This window comes from Diprion similis, chromosome 6 (assembly GCF_021155765.1).
Source record: "Diprion similis isolate iyDipSimi1 chromosome 6, iyDipSimi1.1, whole genome shotgun sequence".
NCBI classification, from domain to species: domain Eukaryota; kingdom Metazoa; phylum Arthropoda; class Insecta; order Hymenoptera; family Diprionidae; genus Diprion; species Diprion similis.
This window is the reverse complement of record NC_060110.1, coordinates 986,561-1,013,658: the sequence shown is the minus strand read 5'-3', so window position 1 is coordinate 1,013,658 and position 27,098 is coordinate 986,561. Positions and strand designations below refer to the sequence as shown.

The window sequence follows — 27,098 nt, the reverse complement described above, 5'->3', positions numbered from 1 at the left end:
GTTTAAAAGTCTCTTGCCGCATGCGACTTGAATACGAAGAAGAATATGCAAATACAAATTTGTCAAATAAAAATGAACATCTGAAAACTTGGCACGTGTGGCTTAATTCAATCATAAGCCAACCTGATAATCACTTCGAGGTAAGATCATGGAAAGTAATTTTAATTCACCAGTTTTTATTTGGAGCAATAAACATTCCAGTGTAATTACTCGTGCAATCAACTTGCGGTCGTAAAAAAGAAGATAAGAACAAGAGAGACAAAAAAGCGTTACAGCAGAGCGACAAAGTTCAAAGAAGAAAAAAAAAATGGAGACATAATTTTGGAGCATTTCTTCGATCCTACAAGCCCAAGGGCCGTAAATATCCTAGGAAACATCAGAATAGGGGCAAAAACGTATAAATAACAGAAACTAAAAGGCTTGCAATACCCAATTTTCAAGATGGAAGAATCTATTTCATAGAATTTCAAAATGTAGAAACTAAAATTCTGACGGTTCAATATTTCGGCTGCCTGTATACGTACTCCGAATCTTCTACATGTCGACTTTCATTTCTCCAAAATTTTCGTATCGCAACACTTCCGATTTCTAATCCTTCTACATCTCCATCCCCACCCGGAGACATCAACCGCAGCCAAGTCAAAGCGAGTTGGCATCGAAACGGTAATAGAGCCGTGTCGAGTTACGGAGATTTCAACAGAGAACCTACAACACAATGCCGGATCGCGCCAGCGAGATCTTGCAGCTTGCCCTACAGTTTTGGCGCAAACTCCGGCGTATCGACCACGCGACCCCCGCTGCAGATCCCCGCGCCCCAAGGGCTTAACCGTTTCGCGTGTCGAATGCAGTATTTGACGTTGCTCCGATAGATCGAACCTCCGATTACCTGCGGGAAACGCACCTCCGTAACAACCGAATTTCCATTTCCCCCTGCGGCCTTCGTCAGGGGTTGTTCGGTTTGGAGTTGCTCAAATTTTCACTCATTAACCGGGCTTCCGCTGCACTCCGAATAATTTTGCACTATTCAGCCAGACCGTTTTGAAAAAGTTGAAAAAGTACTTCGGCTCGGATTTCTCAAAACGGAAAATCGAGTTATACATTTTGAGGGAATGGACGGAAATTTATAGTTCTCCGAGGAGGATCCCCTCAGGGCCGAAACGTCGATTTTTACTTTTTTTTCATTCGACCTCGACACCGAGAACCATACACACGTTTTGGCAGAAAGTATTCATTCATAAAAAAAAATTCATGTACGGTCAGTATATACCATATTGCATTGTAAAAAAAAAATTTTCACAATTTTCCATTCTGTGCGAGAATTGTTATGGTCAAAGTACCAAAACACGATGTATAGTTTGATTTCGCAGGTCCTGCATACAATTCGAAGACATAAAAAAACCTTAATTTGTGAATATAATTAACTGAAAAACTGTGTGAAATGTTAAATAAATCAGAAAGAAAAATTTCATTGCGTAATACCTCGAAGTATTAATTTAGGAAGCCCATTTCGAAGGTTAGTTTAAAAATATTACATTATGTATCCTCGGAGAAAACTATAATTTCATAAAACTTGCTTTCTATGTATGATAAAATTGTAACATCAACCTCACATTACGCAAATTAGCCAACAGCAGGTGATGGTGTCTTATTTATCTGGAGGACCAGAGCCCCATCAATTACGATGCTGATGGAATGTGCGGTAAGTCCATCAGTAAGTTTCACAGCTTGTTAAATTCTACTTATCATCTTTGGTGCTTTGAAATGAAAATAAATACACAAATCCTAAGTATCGATTGAATAAGAGCGTGCAATTTTTCTTAAGAGTTGTTTTAGAAGTCGAATGATAATTACTGCCTCTGAATTTTTCTTTACTATGTAACCTAATTCGCCGGTGCTAAGTTGGAGCGACGCTTATAATCCGAGAAAAAAGTGACACAGAGGCGTTCTAATCTGAACAAAAGTTGTCCTGAACGCGGACGGCTTAATTAACGCATTCGCTGGATAAATGGACGGAAACTGCCGGCCCTGCAACCACATCGCCGTAGGATGAAAATTAAAGGAGTGGCTTATCACGCGAAATTGGGGGTGTATTTTCTAGCAAAATTGAGTTTACGAGTACCGCAAATTTTTTTGCCCAAAATAACGAATACGGAAACCTCGAGTTTATACGTCGTTACTGACACCGTAAGTTAAACTTTGATCAGATTTAGGTCGTAGATACACGTGCTCGTGCATATAACACACATTAATGCAACGCTGGTACCTACGAAGCGCTTCTGGCGGTGCAGAATTGGATGTGCGGTTAGTTAGACCCGATGATGTGACCTGCGCACGAAATGAGGCATTTCCTGACTGATTTTACGCATCACTGACTCCTGAGATTTCAGGTCGCTCTGCAGTATCGTAGCAAGGGATGGAAAATAACGACTAGCTCCATTTCCGGTGCCTCGGTGCAGTCGCACACTAACAGGTAACAAGTCGTAACTGAAACTTGAGTCGAGTACACGATCGCTGTTAATTGGTTACAATTCGAGAGACGAACGTTCTCAGGTCGGTAAGTCACTTTGTAATTCGTCACTCACGTCTCTCAAGTCTGTAGTTTCATTTTTTTTCTCTTCTGTATTGTGCAAGTGGTTGGACACCTCAAACAGCTGTCATCTTCTCGCGAATGAGATTATTGGTACGATTACTTGACGTTTTTCTTGTCATGAGATGTCATAAACGGTAATAAATCACGTAGCTCAAAGTAATATATAAGTATAAATACTATATATATATGCAAATTATCCTAGGTTAAAGCTTAAAGTTAAAGATTAGAGGATGTAACTGCTTTTGAACAATAACGTTAACTGTGAAAAAATACAGTTTAAACACTATGATGCAGCACATGTTCGCTGGTCAATCTATCCGATTATTTATAGACGATTGAGTATTCTGAACGAGAGTTCTTCGTTATAGAGGGAGGGTTAAACAGACCAGGAAGTCGTCCTCAGATATACAAGATAATTCTCAGCGATTGCACAAGACAGTATTGTGCATGTTCTGCAGTTCATTGGACGGGCGTTTCCATTATCGTTATTCCCATTTATTCTTTTTATTATTCGTGTACTTGTCTCGCATGAAATCCTTTGGTTTCAAGCTACTTGAAGTGTGTAGGCATGTACGTAATGCATCTCCTTATTCAGAGTTTCTTATTGGACCAGATGTTGTGTAAATTTGAAAAGAACTATTACGCTTTTCGATATTGCAATGATGTGTAATTCAATGAAAGTTGCGAATAACCGTGTGTAAATTAAAACAGTTAATAACCGTAGCAGCTGCGTTTACTTTACATAAACCAAAAGTGCTAAGATTGAGTCGGGGATCGACGGTGTTAAACCCACTTCGTTATCTTAACATTTCATCAATTCGCTTTATCTTAGAGATTCTTGTCGAGTTTTCAATACCACCGAAATTCAGTGTCGGAATGATACTGAGGAGCTCCTAGCTTTGAAGTTGACACTTGTTAGAAAAGCGGGTGTCGTCAAGTCCATTTTGAATCCTGAATACCGGAAACTTTGTAATCCGACCTGCACCCTCGCCGATTGTTGAAGCGACGAGCAGAGGCTGAGGAATCGCAATTTATTTATCGTTTCAAACGCGGCCTCATATTTCACTCGATGCGTAAATTGAGTATTCTGGAGTGTCAGAATTGCTCGACAGAATTTTAGCAAGAATTACCTTCGTTACAGTTGCGAATATAACGTTTTTAAATCCATTCTACAAGACAGCGTGAAATGCGAGAAAGACGTGCAAGTATGACGAGAATCGCCTTAATCAACCAACAATAAGGTCATAGCCGCTGGGAACGATAAATTCTGAAATTATCTTTGAAATTTAAATTGCCCTCCAGAGAGTCTCAAGACAGGGAAAGACTGGAAGTCGGTCTTCTCTCGCCTCAGACTGAAATGACAGAAAAATGGCTGTGCCGGAGATATTTTATGTCTCTCGGAATTTGCATTCTTTAATGAAAAATGTGACAATTTCTCATGATATATCGAAAACCCTGTGACAGGTTTCAGCGATAGCGGTTTGAAGGGAATTGTTTTACTTGTCTCTTATTATTTTTATTTCCATATTCAGGGTGTAAAAATAACAACGATAATCACATTAACAAATCGCGTGTCAAGTGCATCAATTTACTGAAACATGACCCGGTTTCTAATCGCTCTAGGTTAATGAACACAACGCGTGACACTGTACAACAGTCACGAACACTATAGGCAGGTCCACTTGGATGGTTTTTTCCACCTGAATCCAGGTAAGCCTGTGTAACTGTCAAGTGACAGTGGAAATCGGGACAAAACGATCATACATAACTTGAATAAAACAGGCCTTTGCGTTCCAACATCGTTGCGGTGAATAAGTCGACAAGAAATTAACTCACAAAATTCTGGTGAAATATCGAGGATAAGAATCAATGGAAGGACAATCACGCAATGATCTATTTCGAAACGTGAGTACAAAGTACCTATCTGTCAAGTCCATAAGTATCCGTGTTGGGTTCTAATTCGATCTGCACTTTGAAAGGCGTTTTCAAAGAGGACAAGGTACACCTGCAATGGCGAGATAATTGCCTAGATGGACGATTAATAAAATGTCAGGAAGAGGCGCGGAACAATAATCGCACATTCCAATCGGCTGAACCTCTAAGACGGTCTCATGATAATTAACAATCCCTCGATCCATGGATGGGACAACCGCGTGACCCAAATCGGCGAGGCGTTTGGATGGAGGCAGGGTGTAGGTACCTGCTGGGTTGCCCATCTTCTCCTCACCGCCTCACCTGCCGTACGAACCAGCCTTGGAATCGTTAGCTCAGAGCCTGCGCACCAGGTGTCTCGACTTGGCTTCGTCCCACTGCCCTCCCGAACTTTGGCTTATTTCTAAAAACTTTTCCACCCTGCCTTTGTGGGTCGTTTTTTACCTACCACTCCGTCCTGCGCTGGGGAATTTTGTTGAACTCTCCGTAGCCTCAAGATTGTGGTGTACCCGGCGGCGGACGGCCTGCGACGACTCTGTTGAGGGCCACTCTTCATCGTTTGGGACTCGTGCTTCCTCTGAGCGAGGAATTATACACTTGAGGACTATTCGACGGTGTAATAAGAGAAAAAGATTCAGGTTTCTCGGAAAACAAATAGTCTGGATCACGTCTTTGTTGCGCAGAGGAAAGTTCATCGATACATCTTTTGTGGTTTAATTTATGATATTCATTTTAAAATACCGGTTATCAGAAAGGGTACAATTCAAATTATAGATAACTAGGATTTGATAGAGTGTTCACATTTAACTCTGAAAGAAAAATATACGTATGGTCTGAACTGACATCGACCGGGTAGGGGTGAGAGACTAGAATTGCCGATCGATAGAAGAATCAGTATATTGAATTTTCGTAGACGAAGAATTTTAAAATGCAGAATATCTAAGTGGAGAAAATTGAAAATATTCAGTCGAAATGCAGGAAGACAGAATAAAGAAAGGGCGAAAAATAGAACGGCAAAATCGATAATCTGTAGACGGTGCTATATTATCAAAAGGAATTCTGATGTTTCTAGAACAAAATTTCTAGACAAATTAATTATTTCGTCTGTCTACATTGGTGGTCTGAAGTAAGACTGGTTTTGAAATATTCATTTAACATGAGGCTCCGATATTTATATTTCATGTCCCGGAGCCTCATATATATATATATATATATATATACAATTCGATAATTTATAATATTAAAATCGATAAATTTTGTGTGAATTTCAATGAGTTCACCCCCAATATACCTGACCCTAAATTTTCTCCTATAGACTGCCAGCCATTTGTCTGGTTTCAGTGACGTAACGTGGCTCATCAAATTTCAGTTCACATCAAGTCCTAGTAATAGACAAGATAGCATTTACCTCTAGGTGATCGATTTCTGTCTAATAATAGCTCTGGTGCAGCTGATATTACAAGCTGCAAGATGGTGTCGCTTATGTTCAAGAAAACCGTCTTCTGTAAGAAGATGGGAACCTTTTACCCCCGGTGAAAACCATTCGGTGTAAAATTTTTTTTATTGTATATTCTATTCATCGAACACAAAAAACCATTTTAAATTTAAATATCCACATCTTTTCATGATTTTCAAATGCCGGGATCTACGTTATCAAAACACTGTATGAACTAGTGGAGCGGACAACACAACTTCAAAAATAGGTGCATATTCGGCACTACATTCTTTTCGCGTTCCACTTAAAAAAAAATGCCATTAAAGCCGCTAAAATTACCTATTTGTTGTGCTCTTGGCGATTGCTCACACGATTTGCAAAACGGCGTTTTTTTTCTTACAAAAATCACAAAGGGATGGCCACTTTATATTCAAATTTAAAACGGTTTTTAAAATTTGCAAAATACAACGCGTAAAATTAATTCGTATACCGAATAGTTCGAAAAAGCTTCTTATTCTTCTTTAAGCAGTTTTCCCGGGTAAGATCAGTAGAAAATGATAATTTTATTTTATTGTTTATTGTGACTAGACTAATGGACGACACATAGTGAACCAAAACGCATTTGAAAGCTGCGAGTCCTTACTCTGACACACGAAAAAGTTTTTTTGAACTATAGACCATAAAAAGTCTTAATTTATGTAGTTAAAAAAAAATTCTACTTCCAAAGCGGAAATCTGTATCTTTCGAATGCATTTTATTTCGTTCTATTCCCTCCTTTAGTCTAGCCAGAATGAAACAATGAAATAATCATTTTCTACTGCTCTTACGTGGGAAACCCCCTTAAACTCTAATAACCCAAGGTAGGCACGAGAGCACCTTTTTCATAAAACTGGCGTATCCGCGGTTGCACCCATTGATCCACTTGACCCGGGCACGAGGTTCGCACTTCTACCCGCCCTACACGGCACTCATCCGTTTCTCTTTTGTGTCTGAATTTGCTTACGTAGATACAGTTTTCGTCCCGTGTTTCGACGCCGATGTTGATTCAATTCAAAGGCTAATTCTGCTATTTTCATCCCTCCGAGGCCAGAGCTTTGGGCATAAAAGCGGGCAGAAATCAGGTTACCAATTTGCTACGATGCCGTGTTATTGGTTCGAGCACACCTGGTCTTCCTTTCGCGGTTTCTCTAGCTCCGTGACTGTTGCAGCCGTCGGATATGACGTAAGAAACGTTTATAGATTTATAATATTTTCGTTTATATCCTTAGGATGGATGAAATTTCAATGAAAGCTGATAATTATTCAACGGGATAAATGGGAATCCGTAAACTCTATTTTCAGCGCATCGTATGTTGGAGTTACGTAATTTTATTTGTTTTCGGTCATGTACTTCTGACATACGTTTACATAGGAACAGAGTGAACACCTTGTTACGAATATCTTTTCCAGCAGGAAATAGATTGTCTAATTTTAAATTATACGACATTATGTTGGTTATTTCTTTTGTACCGTCTAATTTTCTTCATATAATAAGCTAATTATTGCTTTACACCGACATTTTTTCTCATTCATAATTATCATCGTCACAGAAATAGCGTAGATTAAAATTATGTGTAACCTTGAAACTGGGAAGTGTGAAAACATTAACCTTCGACGTACGTATGAACATATGATAAAATTTGCACATCAGGTCACGATATTTTTTCTTTTTCGTTAAAACGTAAACAACGCGGTACAATACATTCAGAATTTACTCAGAGCCAGGACTAAATGGATTACGTAAGCATGAGAAAGAAAGCAGGAATATAATACAAATAAGCAGGAACAATTCCTCCGGCATCTTGCTGCGCTGCTCTTTTCCAACACCTTCAAACCGAGGGGTTTCTTGCTCGAGGGATCACGAGGAATATAAGAGGGTGCGGATAAAATTAAAGGTTAATCCTTCGGAGCGCGGAGAAGGTAACTTTTCCGTCCAAGACAGTCGAGCATGGTTTTAGTATATAATTTCCACTTTTCATGAAAGCAGAGCCTGAATTGAACGACAAGTACCGTAAATATTTGCTCCTCTAAGTGCGGCTAAGACGCCATGGACTGTTATATAGTGAGCGGACTATTCTGGTCTCGAACCATATTGCCTCTGGCTATTCATGATCCCGAAATACGATTTTATGTATTTCCACGTGTTTCCGATTCCCACAGAGATCTCAGATGTATAAATACAGGCTCGTCCTTTCGGTGTGTAGGAAATTTCAGTTCCCTCCACGCTGAACGGGCTCACTTTGAACCGTTGAGTAGCCAATTGCAATTAAAGCATCCGAAGGTAAACTTTGATCAAAGAGAGACATCTTCCCTCCAATTATGATAACCGATTAATCACACCCGAGTCCCTCTGTATCGGGGGTGCCATTGATCCGTTGCTGTTACTGCAGTGTCTTCGCCGAAATTAAATTCTCGGATAAGCACACCAGGTAGATTTTGACATTTGGAAGATGAGCATGAGCCGGAAGATTGAGATAGCGTAATGGACATGATATATTGTATGAGAAAACCTGAAACCTTCCTCGAATCCCGACGAGAGAGTCGCGTTTTAGTCGCAACTCGCCCCCCTCCCCCCGCCCCTTTTTCACGCTTATTTGCCTCCCCTGGGTGTAATTCGCTGGGTGTCTCAAAGCGAGCAGCGGATGCTGTACAGGCCATTCCACGTGAGTTTGGCTTGTAACAACGAAAACCACCGTGAGAGTGAAAATCCTTGTCTTCTGTCATCGTATACCATGAAGTTGGCTTGTAACGGGGTCCAAGAGTCAAGGATGAAACGCACCAGCGACTGTGCATGCATAGTGTCTCTTGTGCGTTCCCGACGTAATCTTAGTAATTTAAATGTTTGTCCCCAAGGGCGAGGTCGCAGGGGTAGAACGGCATATCGCGTAGCATAATCCCCTGTTGAAACAGACTTAAGCCTTCTGGATTGTCTGCTGGATTGGTCGCTGATACGCAAAACAACCGAAGGGTTGCAGTAAGCCTATCTATTCGAGTCGTTCGTCTGCAAGCCCCTGGTTATCGAATGCAATCTACCTACTCGGTTATACCGTGTCGTGAGATTATTCCTGATGGAAACCACAGCAGAGATGCAGATAATACGAGACAAGAATGTCAATGCATTTTTTGTATGCACAAATATATGCACACTGAATTCTCTACAGTTATTAGAAGTTCGGTTGACAGTGAATAACTATTTATGTGGCATGCCCGTTAACCGCCTGTTTTTTTGGCAAGGATAAAGATTTCAGGACGAGCTGAAGGCGAGCCGGAAGCGAGCCGGAAGCGATACTGAAATTATCCGAGCCAAAAAACGGTTTACGGGCATGCCACATACAATATTTTTTACGGTATGGGCATTGAAAAGCAAAACTAAGAGTGAGGTTATGTCGCGATCTGTTCGACGAAGCTACTTTATTCGGCAGTTTGGGATGCGCACTTCGAACTGCGCATCAAAACTGCGGAATAAAGACTTTATTCCGCAACTTTGTTCGCTGCCGTATAAAGCGACACTTTACGGAACGAAAAATGCCACAAAAAGTTGACTATTATATTACAGCTACTCTAGCTTCACTTTGTTTGGCCTTAAATCACAGTTGATATTTCAACATCTGTGTGTGTTACAAGTGTGTCCAACAGCGGCCATGTTGATTTTGTATCAACACAATATTTTCCCTCGATATTGTAAACCTGTGATTGTCGAATATTAGTAATTTCACACCATATAAAATCCGTTAACCCACATCGAAGATATTATCATTTTTATTTATTTTTAATGAACACCTTTTATGTATACACACACGCACACAAAATCCTTCAAACCTCTGCTTCCTTCCACGAAATTCATGTTGGCTAGTTCTGAAAAAATTTCCTTAAGAGAAGAAAGATCCCTGAACCTTGACAACTCGACAAACAATACGGCGGTAATTAAAAAAAATGTAACAATGATATGATCTTTACATAGAACAACTAAATATTTTAACTTCCTTTGTTTGAATTGGATATTTTTGATTTTCTTTCCAGGGAAAAATAATTTTCTTTCAGTATAGTGTAACTCGGCCAACGTCCATTTCGCTTTTCAACAGTTAGTGCTACTATATGTATTTGCGTTGATTAAGCGCCCTCTAGACTCTATAAGTATAAGGTACACTTGCACCGTCTGATTCTTAAATCAAAAATGAGAATATAAGCTGTGTTCGATTAGTTGAAAATGACTGTTACTTCTACTTGTAGAACCTATATTATGAACATCTCGCAGCACTCGCATAAAAAAAAAATTTTTAGTATATAAATTGAAGGAGACAGGATGGAAGAGGTGAGATATGATCTGGGATTAAAGGCATCGGTGCGTGACTTGACGTATTTTTTCATCCGACATTCCCCATCACATGTCACATTCTACTGTCACTTCGACGCTACGGTATATCCTCTCGGTTATCTTCAAGTTCATGATATTGTCACAAGACATCTCTGTAATGAAAGTTGGAAGTATAATATACGTGCAATTTATTTTGACATAAAAAATACACGGATCTCACGTGAATTATGCAGTGTGACCAGTATGTGCAAAAACACAGGCGTCAATGCCAGTCGGTCGTGTACGAATTAAAAGTTAAAGCAACGGCACAAAAGTAGGTTGAAAAATCTCCATCGACATTATTTGAGTCAAAACTCAATAATAGTAAACGCAAATGAAAGATCTTCCTATCAACATTCATTTGCAAAGCTCTGGTCAGCGAGCAAAATGGACCTAAAAATCACAGAATCATATCAAAAACGGTCAGAGTTTAAGAATATTTAACGTTCTACTAATAAAATTTTTTCAAATTGTTGATATTTTATTTTGTATTATTAGAATTTATTCAAATTATGTATTACAATAATAGTAATGTAGTTTCTCTCATATTCACTATCATTGATGGAGATTTTTTCTTTTCCTAACTTTTGCTTCGGACGCGCATTCCAAAGGTAGAATTGAATTGCTTTTAACCCCAGACTAGCTTCAGCCAGGAAATTGTTTCGAAAATTCGTAATAATTATCTGAGTTCTACTTTACGGTGTACCTAAATGTAATTTTTACTTTCAATTTGTGATCAATAATCTTTCTCGCGGTTAAGAGATCCACGTTTGCTACGCTCCAAGGTTAGCCCCATATGATCCTCTATTTCTGATCCGCATGAATTCTTTATCAGTGCGTGATTAATTTCTTCTCTGGGTCTTAAAGCTTCTTTTATTTCGGTGGCAATGTTTGCTCCTTCAGTCGCCACATTTTTCTAATCTGTGCCCTGTCGCATTTGGTATTTGGATCATTGCTTGCAAAATGCCACTGCCTAATACTCCATCAACTGATGAGATCCAAGAATTGATTAGATTTCGGTTACACGTTTTTTGTACAGCAAAATATAGCGTTCGCCATTAAAAAAACTACCCATATAAAAATATATGACTGAAAATTATAATTGTTGTACTCATAGGCTAAACAAAGAGAAAGACGAAGTTTATTATTATTTTGTTATCACTTCTCTTCTCTCTTTTTCTTTTTCTCTTGAGTTTCGGAGTTTTCTTTGCCGCCCTCCGGTTCTCTGAAAATTGCTTTGACTGCCTTTCGAAGCCAAGAGGGGTTCTATGCGTCGGGAATTCGCCTCGCAAGCAATTCGAGCCAGTCTAACGAAATAGCAGCGTTAAAAAGAGCTGCTTCGACAACAAAGCGGAAAGCTCTTGAAGAAAAGCCCGTGCAAAATAGGATAGAATAAAGCTCTTTTCACACATCGGACAAGGGTATCGATTCACTGCATGGGGAAGCTAAGCGTGTAGTTATGGCTTTCCACCTGGAAGAAAGTGGAGGAAATGAAAACAAAGAGAATAGACACGCCTTGTGGGTCAAGGTTTATAATCGATTAACGCCTTATGAGTTACCCATAGGCAACACGTGTTTCAAAGACCGCTGAATGTTGCTAGTTGAATTTTTAGTTTTCGGGCATTTATAAAAGGTGCAATCCTTGATATAAACTATTCTTGCCATCATTTTCTTTGGCCTGGAGTACCGATCAAAAATTGTTTAGCACGCGAATGGCAGACACGGCGTGAATTAAATCGCAAGTGTGTCAATTTCCGCCATTTTTATTTTGTGAATGTGATAAATTTAACCAAAAAACATATTCTGAACAACGTATTTAAAAAATCAATTTTTCTTATCTTTTTCGGACCAACTCAATCGTTTTCTCATTTTCACTGTACAAGATCGTGCGGTGGCGTTTAAAATTGTATTTCGAAATCAAAATTAGTGTCCGAGGTAAGCCTCAGTTATCACACATCCAAAGACACACCCAAGGAGCTCTTCTTGGTGAGATTGTACGTATGCATACATCTACGCATATTTACTTATACTATATACACAATACATTATTTGAGTAGAGACTGTACCCTAACGGAAATTTCGCCGCTGAACAAATAAAGGTTAGTCAATACTACGTAGGTACATCCATGGAGGTATACGTAACTGGTTAAGCAGGCTAGATTGACGGTTGAATAACGATGGAATCGTTCATAATCAGATTCAACCCAGATAAACGGATGTATTTTGGACCGTGAGTCCCGGTATCTGTAAAATTCCGTTCTTTCGGGTTCAGGTTCATCGTCAAAGGGCTGCGTTTTCATTAAAAAAGAAAAAAGCCACGTCGTGCTTTCGTGACACCTCCAATTCCGTCCCGCAGTCCTCGCAGGAGCGTCCTCGAAGGAGCAAAGAGAGTTAGAAGAGGGACAGGATGGAAGAGTCGTCGGGGGAACCGTCAGGAAAGTTTGGCAACGCGTTATGGAGTTACCCACGGCCCTATCGCTCCGGCAAATGAACTTGAGTCCAAGGAGTAAATTCCCAGAGGAATGGCTCTATTGGGTTTGTCGCTTGGGTCCTAGTCCTGGACCGATCCTCGGCTCCAACGAGGAGGACTCCAATTCGTTATTGGATCGCCTTGCGTTCCGGAATCACGTTAGGCCTTGGTTCATGGCGGTAGTAATGTTGGGTGCAGCGGACTCTGCAGGATCATCCCTTAGACCACTGACTAACCAGGAGAGGTCACGCGATAGGACACACCGATTTCCACAAAAAAAAAAAAACCGAAACGATAAATGCTCTGACTTCGTTGAAATAATTTAACGGAAAGTGCATCGAGCTATTTTTAAGTCCACTTTCTTCGACACGAGCTGTTGGGTTATTTTGAAAAAAAGTAAAGAAAGCTTTCAAGAATGACAACAATGCTTGCGCAACGCCTGCAGCTTCCCGCCTCTGGTAAGCTCTGTAAAGGTTTATTGGCTCACTCCCTCTGCTGTTTCACCACGGGGGTGTCCGTTGTCACGTATCCGCACCTATACTACATACCATAAGCGAGCGTGGATGTACGAGGAGGTACATAACTCTCTTTGAAGCGAGAGACAATAGAATCTAGTTGGATGGAGGCGGTGAGCTTATTAAGGGGGCTGTGTCAGGTGAACGTTCGCTTTTTATTCAATATTTACACGGTTATCCATGGATTTTGGCGAGCAATGAGCCATCCACTCATTAAAGCAGCTCTACTCTCACTCTTTTTTGTTTAATTTTAATTTCAAAACGGCATTCATTCTGTGTAATTTAATCAGTAATGAAGAAGAAAATGTAAATACTGAACATCGCTTTTACTTTTATATCCTCCCGAAAACTCGGAATCTAATTTAATTCAAGCTTCTGGTGTTATTTTTTAAACCAAAAATCGCGTGTTCAAATATTTTATTCCTAGTTCACCTAACCATCCAAGTAGCGGCAAAATGTTTTTATTTTTACTTTGTTTATTGTTTACTGTAAAAAGTTAAGGTAAATTAAGTGACTGTGTTGAGACGTTTAATATACTCTCTGCTGTTTAGGCGCTCTTTTTGTACAAGGCAGCTGATATACGCGCCGCTGGGTGGTAAGTTAATTTTGCGGTGCCCTGCGGCGCGGTGGGAAATTTCATTGAAACCTCTATTATTCATCTCTGATCTCATTCGTACTTTGTTCGAGGTTTCCTCTGCGTTTGAAACGCAATTAAAACTTGCGATAGAAATTTAAAATACGAAAACGTGAGATGAGCTAAAAATACTCACCCCAAACCCCCTGTTTTCCTGATTGCTTCGAGCGTTTTATACTTACTCAACGGATCGAAAAGAGATCACCCCAAATTTTCCAACGATCGATATTCGCGGGTTAAAGCCAGTTGATCAAAAGTACACAAAAACTTTTCGTTCGTTGCAACATTCGCTCAATACATACGTATCAACGTGCAAACTTGGGATTGATGTTGTCCGCGTTGTCGTCTCGATCTCGTGAAATCGAAATACTTTTTTGCCTCTTCGCTTCACGAGCAGACAGACTATTCGGCCCCCGCAATCCACTGAGCGGAGGCACAAAGGCAGGGCCAATCTTCGTAAAATATATTTCCCTCCCTCTTGACACTTCTTGAATCGCTTGCAATTTTATTCTCGGCTATTCCTCAGCCCTATACCGACAGATATTTTACGAGTATTGGCAAAAAAAAAAAAAAAAGAAAGAAAAAAAAAATACGGAAATACTCGGTGAGTACGAGAAGTTTCTTAAGTTAAAGGTAAAGTTCAGGACGTAACGAGCTGAATATAAAAGTGAGCCAGAATCACGGTGGTCATTTCACTCGGTCTCATTATTGTTAATGAAAGGTGAAATCCTTATGATTTTCTCGTCTCATATCGTACGTATTTTACTTCGGTATATAGAGGTTCTAGGCAACTGCTTTGTGGTTGACGTAAAATTTGAGGGATGTTTCCAGTTGACTTAGTCAGCCTCACCTCCAAAGCAAGCGAAATGTCCAATTAAACTCTGCTAATTTTGAGGAAATCGCGTTACTCCTGATTCGTGTTATCTCTGAAGCAAGAACTGCTTCCTACCATAGATCAAAGTTCAGACGGCGCCTATTTTCCAAGCTCGCTTTGTTCGTTGAATGGGAAATGCTCGGTGCACGCACTAAATCCATTTATTTATTTATTTATGTCTTCAACGGAGGTTTACGGGATGAGACGTACGGCGTATAGTGCCCTATGCATAGCATAGATCCCGAGGGAGCGAGGGGGTCCCGGAGTCAGCCATGGGGCAGGAGGCAAGAGGCAGGAGGACAAGGTGGATGAGGTTGGCGAGAGAATCTCTTGGGAACCGCTGAAACGAAAATGCTGTTGTGCCACTTAGTCATAGCTCGTATTTTTTTCTTTCATTCCGTTCCATCTCAATTCTTCCTGAATATTTAATCTTCTCCCTCCGAGGAGCGAGATACGTCACAAGCAGTGACGCTGACGATTCTACAATTATCACTGTCGACGTGCTTCGTAATTCTCATTCGTTTCCGTTTCAAAATCAAAATTACTGATACCAACATCTTTTAAATTCCAACAACAACACTCGTCACGAAAAAATAGCGCTGATGATCTATTATAAAGCTCAGGATCTACACTAGAAACGGTTGGAATCAAGAAATGCGATCTCTTAAGGAACCATTGAATATCATTCAATGTAACTTGAATGCAACGTTACGGGGATTCATTGATGAACGAGTTGTACGTATGGATTAAAGCCATCCGGCGATATGAAAGTGTCTATAACTTAGCTTGAAACTCACCCAATTTATCGTCTGCTCTCTACGATCCAACAGGCGTTGCTGAAGCTTGGGACCAGGCCCTGCCAAAAAACTTTTCACTATAGATTGGGTCTTCTCCCAACACTTCGGGGCGATCACTTCGACCTGGGCGAGGTATTTTTGCATAGTAGATTCGAGGTCCGGTACCGGGAGCTTTGGTAGATCTTCCTTCTGCAACAAGTTATATTACATGCATGGAATTACGGTTATATGCACATTTAGTTCGAGTATGGTCATAACGAGTGACGAGTCTATCCTGGTCCTTGAATTATTCAAGTCTTCCAGTTACTACGGTATCAGAGCAATTCTCTGAAGAAAGAATCGTTTCCGCCTTCAGCATCACAGAAATTTCCTATTCGAGCATGAACCGGATATTCAGACGAGACTTCAAAGGCTAGTGACGGTAAACCTGTTAACTTCCATAAGCCAACTACTGGCGAAATGGGAATCCTGTAGATAGTGAAAGTGCGGTAATTGGGCGCACTGAAATTCGCAGAACCGAGACTGTATGCATTTTTTGAAAGTTCAAAGTTTGGTTCAATTTACCTGAAGTTAGAACTTCAACAGAATTTTTAGAATCTGAAAGTCAAAACGATTTGGACAATGCTTCTACTTTTTGTACGTGTTTCAAATTCGGTTTTAAAAGAAATGGAATTTCGTGAAGGTTCTTTATAGCTCGGCCCTTAGTCGACTCTGTCAATTGTAAAATAAAGAATCAATTGAGAAACGAAGCGTGTCCGAGAGGGTTGGTACGCCTGGTTGATCAGGTCCCCCTCTGACAACCTAACAAGACCAACAGGGACGTCCTACAAGGGCGAAGTCACCAAGTGTTCGTCAATGTGTAACAGATCAGTTATTTTTTCGTTCTATTATTCCATCGATTCACTTTATTTAAAAAAAATTTTTTTTTATTACAACTTTAATTGCTAAGCTTATTATCCGCAGAGTGTTTTGTGATTTTGCGAAGAAAGCATGTTCATAATTTCTCTTTTATATTCATTTTCACTCCCAAGCTGAAACCGAATTGAGAATCCGATTACGCCCGATTCGAATTCAACTCACAATTCGAATCCGTGATCTCGATTTTTCCGCCATGAGTCAGCTCAAGGCATTGTGGATTTCATCCCGATTTCTTTCGGCATGGCCTATCGTTGTTGCACCCTGTAACGTGCAGGTATAGGTATACATACAGATATATACATACATCCGTAGTAACCTACCGGGTGTCCCTGTTCCCAAGAGGTTTCGAGCTCATTGCTATGCACCGCTCGAAACTTGCTAACGACCTCTCGCACGCCCAGCCTATATCCATTCCGTCAGTGGATTTGCATCCACACTACACTTGCACGCGTATATGTGAGTCTCTATCCACAACGTGTACGGGGGTTGCAATGGTTGAAGGACGAGCTCTACAGGAGATTTAGTCTTTTACGGTTGTAACGTTACTCCGAAAGATAGTTTTCGAGTTCACTGACGCACTTCCACATCTCCTTTTTGTACCACTTGCGAAACGGACCGCGTCTAGATACGAGAATGAGGAACATTAGAAGCGATTTCATTTTAATGTATATTTAACATGCATAATGCTATTTTCAGTGTTTTATTGTAAACATCTTTGGGAATACCACGAAAGGAACGACTTGCACTTCCTGTTTTAAAAAACCCATTTAATTATATTTGTTTTCTGTTTTCCGTGCCAAATACATTCATGAAAGCACGTCAACAAATTTTATGATGGAAATTGTGTCTATGTATGGCGCATAGGACAATAGAGAAAGATGAAATGTAATTAACTCTAATCAAAAGTAGGAGAAAAAAAGATTTCGTCTTCTAATTAGTCCGGCTTCGACGGAGCAGTCGTTTCGCATTTGGAATCACACAGTCGTCGGGGGCAATTACTTCGAATTCGGTAATTCCAATGGAATTGGCAGACGTCGAATTAATTATTATTGAATGAAGCAAACGAGGGCCTTTGATGAAAGCCACTGATGCATTCGGAATATGAATTCAAACAACATCTGTACGGGAACGTGAAACAAACTCGGTAAATAAACACCGAACGCGGCATTTCGACCCCCTAGTCGAGAAAAAGCGAGCTATTGGTCTGCGCTGGTGCCATGCAAGGAGGGGCCGTGAATGTTATCCTGCAGGGGTAGGCACTTGCCCGGCGGAACGGATAGGTCAGGGAAAACAACGGGGCTTATTTTTGTGCAATAGATGTCACCCCGGTGACGAGGCGAATGTAGACCACCGCAATAAGAGATAAGGCAAGCTTACAAACACCAGCATCGTTCTTATCAATGCAAAACAGTATACGGGGGTCGCAGCAATTAAGAGATAACAAGGTTTTCCCTCGGCACCCCTCCAATTAGTAACACTCCAAGCCGCCCACCCTCTCGATGGCGCTGCTGGCCTCGCCAGCGTTGCCAGCTTCAGCCCTCTATTCCCCATCTCCAAACGTGTCTTCACCAACCCCGTCTGCACACCCTTATAATGTTTGCATACCGCTGCGGTCTGAAGGGAGTCTGTGTCGAGCAAGGTGTCGGGCAATGGGATAAAGTGAACGAAAAATATGCGGATGGGAATGGAGGTAGATTTATCATCTCTGTCACTGTGGTATACACGGGAAATTTATATTTTACAATAGTCCTGGTGTATTCCTGTTTCTTTTTTGGATTGGTACACTATGAAAAAATGGTGGTGATAAAATTGTCTAAGATTGACTGGTTTGACTTATTCTTGTAAGATCTGTGATTCGACATCAGGTGGTGTTGGACTGATACTAAAAAGTAGTTTACAGAAGTACGCACCACATTTTTTTCACACTCTGCGCATTGAAGATTAATGCTGTTTTTTCTCTCCAGCAATTCGTGTTAACTTATATTTCATTGACAATGAGTCTAAAATTGGTGTCCATGAATCTTGGATAACAGTCACTATGAAGTTGCACCTTATTTCCCATGAGCTACTATACCAGATCATTACAAATGACCCCAAGCTGAACTAATTCACGTTACCACTCGTGTAAAAATCGAATTTTCAAATCGCGTTTTCCAACAAAGCGACATGCAAACCGGAAGGATGTTTCCTTGTACGCCAAGGATACAGGTATTGCCGTCAAATTTATGGAACTCATTCTCACAGAGCAAACTCCTGGGGCGAATGTCGTGGTACACCACGATTCTCTCGAAATACTCGAGTAGAGAGACGACAATCTTCTCGGGAGTCTGGGAAAGGTATTTTCTGGTAATTGCAAAAAGCGACGAGAACTTAATTTTCCAGAGTACAAAGTTCGCCGTAAAGCCGGAAGCAATTGCGGCTGCTAGGTGGAGTGATCAAACTACGTTTACTCTTGTAATACCTATAGAGATTTCCACCCTGTCTTCTACCTGTGTCATTTGACAAGTCACTCACTCTGCGTGATTATTTATCTTATCTTATTTTTTTTTTATCAAATTTAGTTTCACGAATGGAATTTCTCGTCCAGTTTGAAACAAAGGAAAGTTCTTCGAAACGCGGTGAACAAAAGTCCGTCTAGCGGGACGAGAAAACGAGAGTAAACTAAACAAACTGACTAGACGGCAAGAGACGCTAGCGGACAAACGAACTCGGTCGGGTGCATTAGTAACGTGCAACGGAGCGAAGCAATTATGGATGTGTTTGGGAACCCAGGAGCGTGCTAACTCTTTGTGCAAACATCGGGAGGCCGGGTGAGCGGGCGAGAATCGACGCTGGAGGGTGAGGAGGATCGAGGGAGGGTGCGCCTCCGCTTCTCCGCACCAGCCAAACGTAATTGGAGAGCCTAGGGGGTGCAGCAGGACTCGCGGCTGGGTTCACGGGTTCGCGAGGGCGCCGATCCATCCCGGGCGTACCACCTTCTCGTGTTCCTAATGAGTCGACCCAGAACTTGACCCGGCCGTGTGCCAATTTATTCAAGTCCGCGTACTCCAACTTTTCGACGTTAACTAACTCCTCTTTGTACCACCGGATCATTCGCTATCGATGGTGTAAAGCTTAGACGTGATTCCCGGACGTTGACGTTGGACTCGCGAGGCTCTTTTTTAATGTGTAAAAAAGCTACCCTCTTCGTGACGTCGAAACATTTGGAAGGAAAAAAAAACTCCTAGTTTAAATTTTGTTATCTAAACTTGCTGTTCGTAGAGAACTTAAGTCCTAAGATGAATGATTTCACAGATCTTTCCATTTGCAATCCAACGTTTTTTGTGCGGTGGAGTTGCTTTACTCGTTTTCAAATCGAGGTCGAGTCGACTGAGAGAAATCACTTTGTATCCTGAATCTTCCCCTTTAAACTCCTCAACCATGGGTTTGAGAGATTCTGCGGCGATACTTTAAGTTCAATAAACATGGGAGTACTAGAGTCCTGAAAATGTCTTTTCGTCGTGTCTAGTTTTCAAATAACACAGGAAACATCTGTGAGGAAGAAAATACATCAACATGTTCAATGACGATGATTCGTGACCACTTGAAATCGCATCTACTTCGTGTATAACATTTACAAAGTGAGAAATTAACATGAAATTTTATTTTTACAGAAGCAGCAGCTTTTGCAGAATATTTACAGTGTACGACAAAGATAGTATAGGTTTCGAAATAAAAGTTAATGGATAGAAATCGGATACGAAAACAAAGTGATTTCTTTCTGTTTCGGTATCGGATTACTAATGGTGTAAACCGAACCGGATGGTGCAATAGATACATTTGTATACTTATGCAAAGATAATGCTGCCGAAAAATATTCCCTTTTCGTATATTGTCTTACTTCCACTTTCATGGCTGGCAACTGAATTGTCCATCTGGTAACGCTCACTTCTCATGAATCTCTTGTTGTCAGAAATGAGCTCTGTCTGGTCGCGTGTACGCAAGTCTGAGCCTTCAAGAATTAAAGAGTAACACAACCGTAAAAAGCTAAAAATTTGTCAATTTTCTTTTTATTTTTGTATGGAAGGAAAAGTAATGAGATAATAAAAAATAATATTTAAGGAAGTTATTGGGCGTACGTTTAAGTATAATGCAAAAAATTATTGTCTACAAATAGTAAAAAATGGTGACACTGGAGTCATTCTCGCGAGACATGCGGCATGCAGTGTAACTGGTGGAAATTTGAATCTGAAAGAAAAAAAAAAAATCACGTAATCTACATATTAATTGCTACGTGAATATGTATGGGATTTTAGATAAGTTAATTTAAACATTATTTATTAACAAATAGGTGCCATTTTTTGATCGGAAATTTAACATTTTCATTCAAATAATCGCCAATTACACAAAAAACAATAATTATAAATTCCGTACGCACTTCTGTAGCTATTAATATGTAGATTAGATGATTTTTAAAATATTTTTTCAGATTCAAATTTGTACGAGTTACACTGCGTACCGCAGAATTCAGTATGACTTACGAAAATTGCTCCAATGTCACCATTATTGAATATTTGTTGGCAATAATTTTTTGTATTATACTTAAATACGTGCCTCATAAATTCCTTAAATATTATTATCTTATTACCCTTTCTTCCATCCATAAAAGAATCGTCAAAAAAGCTCTTTCCTTTTGTTTTTACATTAGTGTTACCCCCTAAAAATTAAAACGTGAATGAATCTACAGTAAGCTAAACGTTATAACATATTACCATTTCAAACTTACTAACATTTCCTGATTAGCGTTTATTTTCTCACCATTTCACCTGACAACACTTTACATAAACCTGCTCTCCATTTTATCACTGTAAAGGCAACTTAATGTTTTCCGAGTACTTATCAAACAATAGAGATTTCCTGCTTGGCAATAAGGGTTGATCTTGTGTAAATGCCATTACAAGATACCCACAATTCGATCGCAAATTATACCCTTTTGGTAAACAATTAACTGATAAATATAGAATGGATCTTCAAAGTTATCCTGATATCTTTGTATCGCCTCTTCCTGTCCTTACAAAATCGTATGAATACCTTCTCTCTGCCAAGAAGATAGGATCTTATGCACCTTCAAGAAGAATTATTCCACGTTCCTTGTGTGATTAGGTTTATGTACGAACGTAGTTTTCATCTAACTTGGTGCTTGAGGAATTGAGTAGTGTCGACAATAGTGCGAGTTCTTCCAATAAAATGATAGTGAAAAAGTTGCGTAATTGATAATTACGAATATTTAAGTGTACGAAAAAAGGAAATTCTATTCAATATTCTTACACTTGTATTTGACATTTGATGACGCGAAGTTTGCAAAAATGTTCGGAGACACTGAGAGCATTGCAGAGAGCAGTGAGTAATGAAGTTAGTCAGACGTATGTATGTTAATTTTGTATCATGTCAGATGTCAGATTAAATTCATTTCAGAAAGAGAAAAATGTATAACCGGCAAAAGGCCTGAATATGTATCAGTATGGATCCATGAAGTACACTCGGTATCCAAAGAAAATTTCTCGTGATCAATATCGGCCATTGCGTGACTTGCAACTCGAATTAACTACCCAACTTCTTGTACTTCCGTTTTATTCTCCAAGGATTCCTCACGCGGTTCACATGTGTACATTGTATGTGTGGATGTGGGAGTGTCGGACGCCTCCGTATTATGCTGGGGGAAATACGTGCGTGCGAAAGAAAAAGAGGTCGAGGGTCGGTACGAATTTAACCGACCATTAACAATCGGTTTCGATCTAGCTTCGAACCTCTCGTGCATGAATTCTGGATCCCAGACTTCTGACTCGCGAAGACAATCTTGAAAAATCTTACAGAAATTCTCTACTGACGATTTTCCAGGCCCAACGCCTCTGTGAATAAGCGAAAAATGTATTTTCAGCCATGAACTCCCGTTTACCCTGACTCAACCGGTAAGTCAACCGATACAGTGAATATACCGACTCCCCCATGCCTCTCTGTAATTGCACACGCGCTGCCTCAACGTAATACGTAATCCAAGGCTCTGCACGCGCTCATCGCCCCTCGGTAAATATCACTAAGAGACGAACCAACGGGTAACTTCAAAGAGCACCGCGTGCTTTTGCAAATGTATGAATACGTCGGTTGCCACAACCATTTGAACCCTGGTCCATTTAGTGATTAGGTTACAGTCTAAGGGAAAATCTCTACATCTCCAGGCCACGGTGTCTAATTTTCATGGAATTTAAATTTTTTTCTATGAAAAAATACCGTCTCCAACGATTAGGACGACTATAAGCACTACTGAAAATCTTCGCATTGGTATAAAGCATTACCAAGCGTTGATTAGCCATTAGACCTTCAACGATTATCAACCAGTCTAAATCAAAAGATTCGAAAAAATTTTGTCACACTTGACGTTATTCCGGTAAACGATTCAGAGTTACAATCAATTTTCAAGTAATCGAGCACGCAAGAAGGCAATTAATCAGCTGAGGGTTGTACCTTAGAAAAAGCATCAGTCATTACTCGGAATGGCTACAGAGAGCATACCGTATCAAATAACCGACCCGCTGTGTTGTGATAGCAAATCATGTATCATAATGAACCAAAGCGGCAGATGGCACGTGACTCACGCCGCGACCGACCCTTCGTTTCATAAATAAATTAGCCGCTATCAGAAGTCGAGATATTGCCTTATTTATGGTCGAATCATGACGCTGCTGCGCCATCCGACGAACGGGTTTATAAAACGATGCAACGCAGACCGAATACCCTTTTCTGAACCGCGGACTCGAGTGAGATTAGCCTGGATTAGATTAAGTTATCCCGATGGGTGTCTGAACAAGGGGGGATACCCTCGAGGCGTTCGGTTAGAACAAGTGAACGCGTTGCTCATCAAACCGTGCCTAATACTCAGAGAATACTTGGAAAAAATACTTTGTTTAATAACTCTTACAATTAGCTCGACTGTCATGTCTGCCAGTCTTACAATCAGATAAGCTTCGGCTCAAGTTGGTTTTGAGTTGCAGTTTCAGTTTATTGCTATGGAGGGGGGTGGGGGGGGATAGAGACACGGTAGGCAGTTGGCAATGTTGAAACCAGAGTTGTGCGGTAACTTTTTTGTACAGCTAGGCACGTTTTAATAATAACTTACTCTACCGGTAAGTAGGTACACACATAATTCCGGTTTTACGGTATTATGGTTAGTCGATTTTTGAAGTAGCAATATTGGTGCAAACGATTACCGAAATTTAATCAGTCAACATTACTTCTCAATATTGTAGTTGAAATCTTATCCTTTTTATTCTTTATTCATCCGTATTTACGTTTTACTTGTACTGCTCTCACTGTTTATAAAGTACCTGAACACCTATACATTAGGATGATTCAAAATAAAAAAAATTTAATTTGTTTTTCGCGGAAACAGGCTTAAAAGTTTCGTTTGGGTATAAAAGTGAGCCTGTGAAAATTTGAGCTTTTAATAATAATATTAAGATGCTCCGCATCGCACTTTTCTATTTCCCATGAGAATAACACGGGAAAAATGGTTTTTACCACTTCTGATTTTTATAACTAGCCAACAACGCGTCGTACAGAAAATTCACAGACACGTTTTTGTAGAGGATCGAACGCTCTACAAAAAAGGTCTCTTGTCATTTTTCGATAAATCTACTCTTTCGAAAGTTATTTAGGGTCACAAATTGACCACCTATAACTTTTAAAAGAGTACATTTATCGAAAAATGACCGCAGAACTTTTTTGTAGAGCGTTCAATTTTCTAAAAAAATGTATTCGTGAATTTTCTGCACAACGCGTCGTTAGCTGGTTATCAAAATCGGAAGGAGCAAAAACCATTTTTCCCGTGTTATTCTTATGAATAAAAATTGACCATTATAACTTTTGAAAGAGTAGATTTATCAAAAAATGACAGGAGACCTTTTTTCGTAGAACCTTCAATTTCCTATAAAAATATGCCTGTAAATTTTCTGCACGACGCTTCGTTAGTTATAAAAGTCAGAAGGAGCAAAAACCATCTTTCCCGTGTTATTCTAACGAAAAATAGAAAAGTGCGATGCGAAGCATCTTAATATTAATATTAACAGCTCAAATTTTTACAGGCTTACTTTTATACCTAAGTGAAACTTTTAAGCCTGTTTCCGCGAAAGAAAAATTCTATTTTTTTTACTTTGAATCACCCTCCTGTACATAGGCACATCTTAACTACTTATGTTTGTACCTAGATGCAAAATATGAAGTTTTAAAACTCTGACTAAGACCCAAGCCGACCCTGTCCATGCATTTGTTTTTTTTCAGCACGAATTTATAATAGCTAAATGGGTCTCCCCCTCGCAGAGTCCCCTGGGGCAGAACTGGCCCTGATGTACATGCAAATGCTCGAAGTTGGGGCTCTTGCCCTTGGGTATGAAGATATTTCGAAATGTCAGATGTAAGATAGTTTCGCTCGAGGGTTGAGTATGGAGACGACGTACATGCGGGGTGTCTCGGTCTATCTTTATCTCGTCGACATATTCCAGCAATCAAACGTTGCGGATAAACATTTTTCTTTATGGCCTCTCGTGCAAGAATTTAGACTCGTTTAAAGTTCAGTTATAAAGAAAAGAAATTCAACACTTTTCCGCTTATTTTATTATCGAAATATCGAAGACCAGCCTCTTGATTATTAAAAATTTTAATATTAGTTTATCTTGAATTATTAGTCAAATTATCATATCTTAAGAATATATAAGTTTGATAAATTCTCAATATTCGACTATATCTCGTAATCGAATCAACGAAAAGATATTGAATTCCATCTCACCAACCCTGCAGCACTCAGGAGTCACCAAGAAGCCCCGCATAAAATTTATTTCGACTCTAAATTATTCATATTCTTGAAAGTTATTTTCAGTCCGCCTCGACTTTTGCTTCTCATATAAATTCTAAGCGGGGAAACAGGTGAACAGTTTCTCTTGCAGCGGTTGAGAAAGCAGGGAAAAATAAAAGCAACAAAATTCCCCGCCGATATATCAAACTCGGGCGATATAAACCGTCTTCGTTCGAAACCGGAGTTAGTTCGCTTGAGCGTTGGCTTCAGCTTTGCCAACGCGAAACTTTGGAGCCCCCAAAGATCCGAAAGCCTCGCGAGTTTCGACGGAACCCTCTGACCCCTCAGACCTTCCTGAACTCCCGCTGAGCCTCACCCTACACACATGACTCGAATAACGTCGGGGTGCGAATTTCAGGGGGTTATAATGAAATTTCCTTCAAAGTATCGGCCAAGACGTATGTGCGTGTAGAAATGCGCTCAGTGTGCGTATGCGGTAACTGAAGATGTTGGCCATAGTGTGGCCGAAATTTAGAGGAATATGGGAAGGTTTTACAATGTTGTATTGGATTTCTTGTTTCCCTGACAACTCAGGGTCTCGTAGCCTGCACATTCTCCTGCGTTCCAAAGCCCACCCAGAGCATTTCGCGGATCGTTTTCATATGCTAAAATTTATTCAATCTTCTTTTCATAAATAATTATAATGCTGGAAAAATTCTTACCGCTGGGCATGGTGATGCGGTTCTTGAAAAGCTGCCAAGAGACACAAGAAGTCGACGCGGAGCCCCCAGCACTGAATCTCTCCATCCCTCTGCAACAAATGCGATACGTTTATCTTTAACCAATGGTTTTTATTCTTAACGATACGTCGATTGTACAGGAATTTAAATGATTGCGCATTTTGATGCACGCAACTACCGCATGCGTGAATCTTATTCCATTTCAAACGCGGGTTGCATCAATAGCTTGAGAAACGTAAATTACGTTGTACGGTCTGTGATAAAGTTACATGGATTTTGTGAAATATGTGTATTATCGGATACAAGATCGAAAAATATACTTCCTTTCTTGCAATTTTTGGAGACCAAAAACTTTCTGTTTCAGAATCAATTCTTCGGAGACTCTTCCTAGTAATTTCGGATCATTGGGAACCAAACAGAGCATCTAGAACGTCGGAGGATCCGTCAAATTACAAGTTTACAATTCGAGGTGTACAGAAGTCAATTTGGTAACAATAAAGTTGTAGACAGAAATAATTCTCTTCCAACAACAAGGAATTGTTTTGACACGAGGTGAACGACTAGGATTTGTAAGATATCGCAGTTCTTGTGGAATCCTTATGGTTTAAAATCAATGCAATCTTTTTGCCAAATGGCTCTTACTTTGAGGAACACCACAAATTTGTTTAAAAAAGACTAGTACGAGCCTTCATTCATTCAGATTACGCCATCCTTAAAGTAGTAAAATATTTCCTAAGTCAATAAAATATTTTTCTACGTCAATAAATATTCAATCCCGCTAACCAAAGTATTTCCTCCTTCAAGTGAAAAAAGACGCAACAGATCCAAGCAATCCTTCTCTCCAATGCGACAATATCCATAGAATCTCGAATATTACGCCGCCCGATGTCACATAATTGAGAGAAATTGACTGTTTCACTAAAAACAAATCCTTGCAGTGGATATTTATAGATAGACTGATTCTATAACTGTTTAA

At 40.0% G+C, this 27,098-nt stretch overlaps 1 protein-coding gene across 2 annotated transcripts in view; it reads right to left on the bottom strand.

Moving 5' to 3' along the window:
* LOC124406446 (choline O-acetyltransferase) overlaps nt 1-27,098 on the bottom strand; it is a 56,231-nt gene that overhangs the window by 17,481 nt on the left and 11,652 nt on the right. For both annotated transcript variants that reach the window (XM_046881855.1, XM_046881854.1), the window contains exons 2-3: nt 26,105-26,193; nt 15,641-15,829 (exon numbers count right to left, since the gene is read on the bottom strand). In XM_046881855.1, the coding sequence (XP_046737811.1) occupies nt 15,641-15,829; nt 26,105-26,193 (278 nt within the window). The remainder of the gene's footprint in view (nt 1-15,640; nt 15,830-26,104; nt 26,194-27,098) is intronic.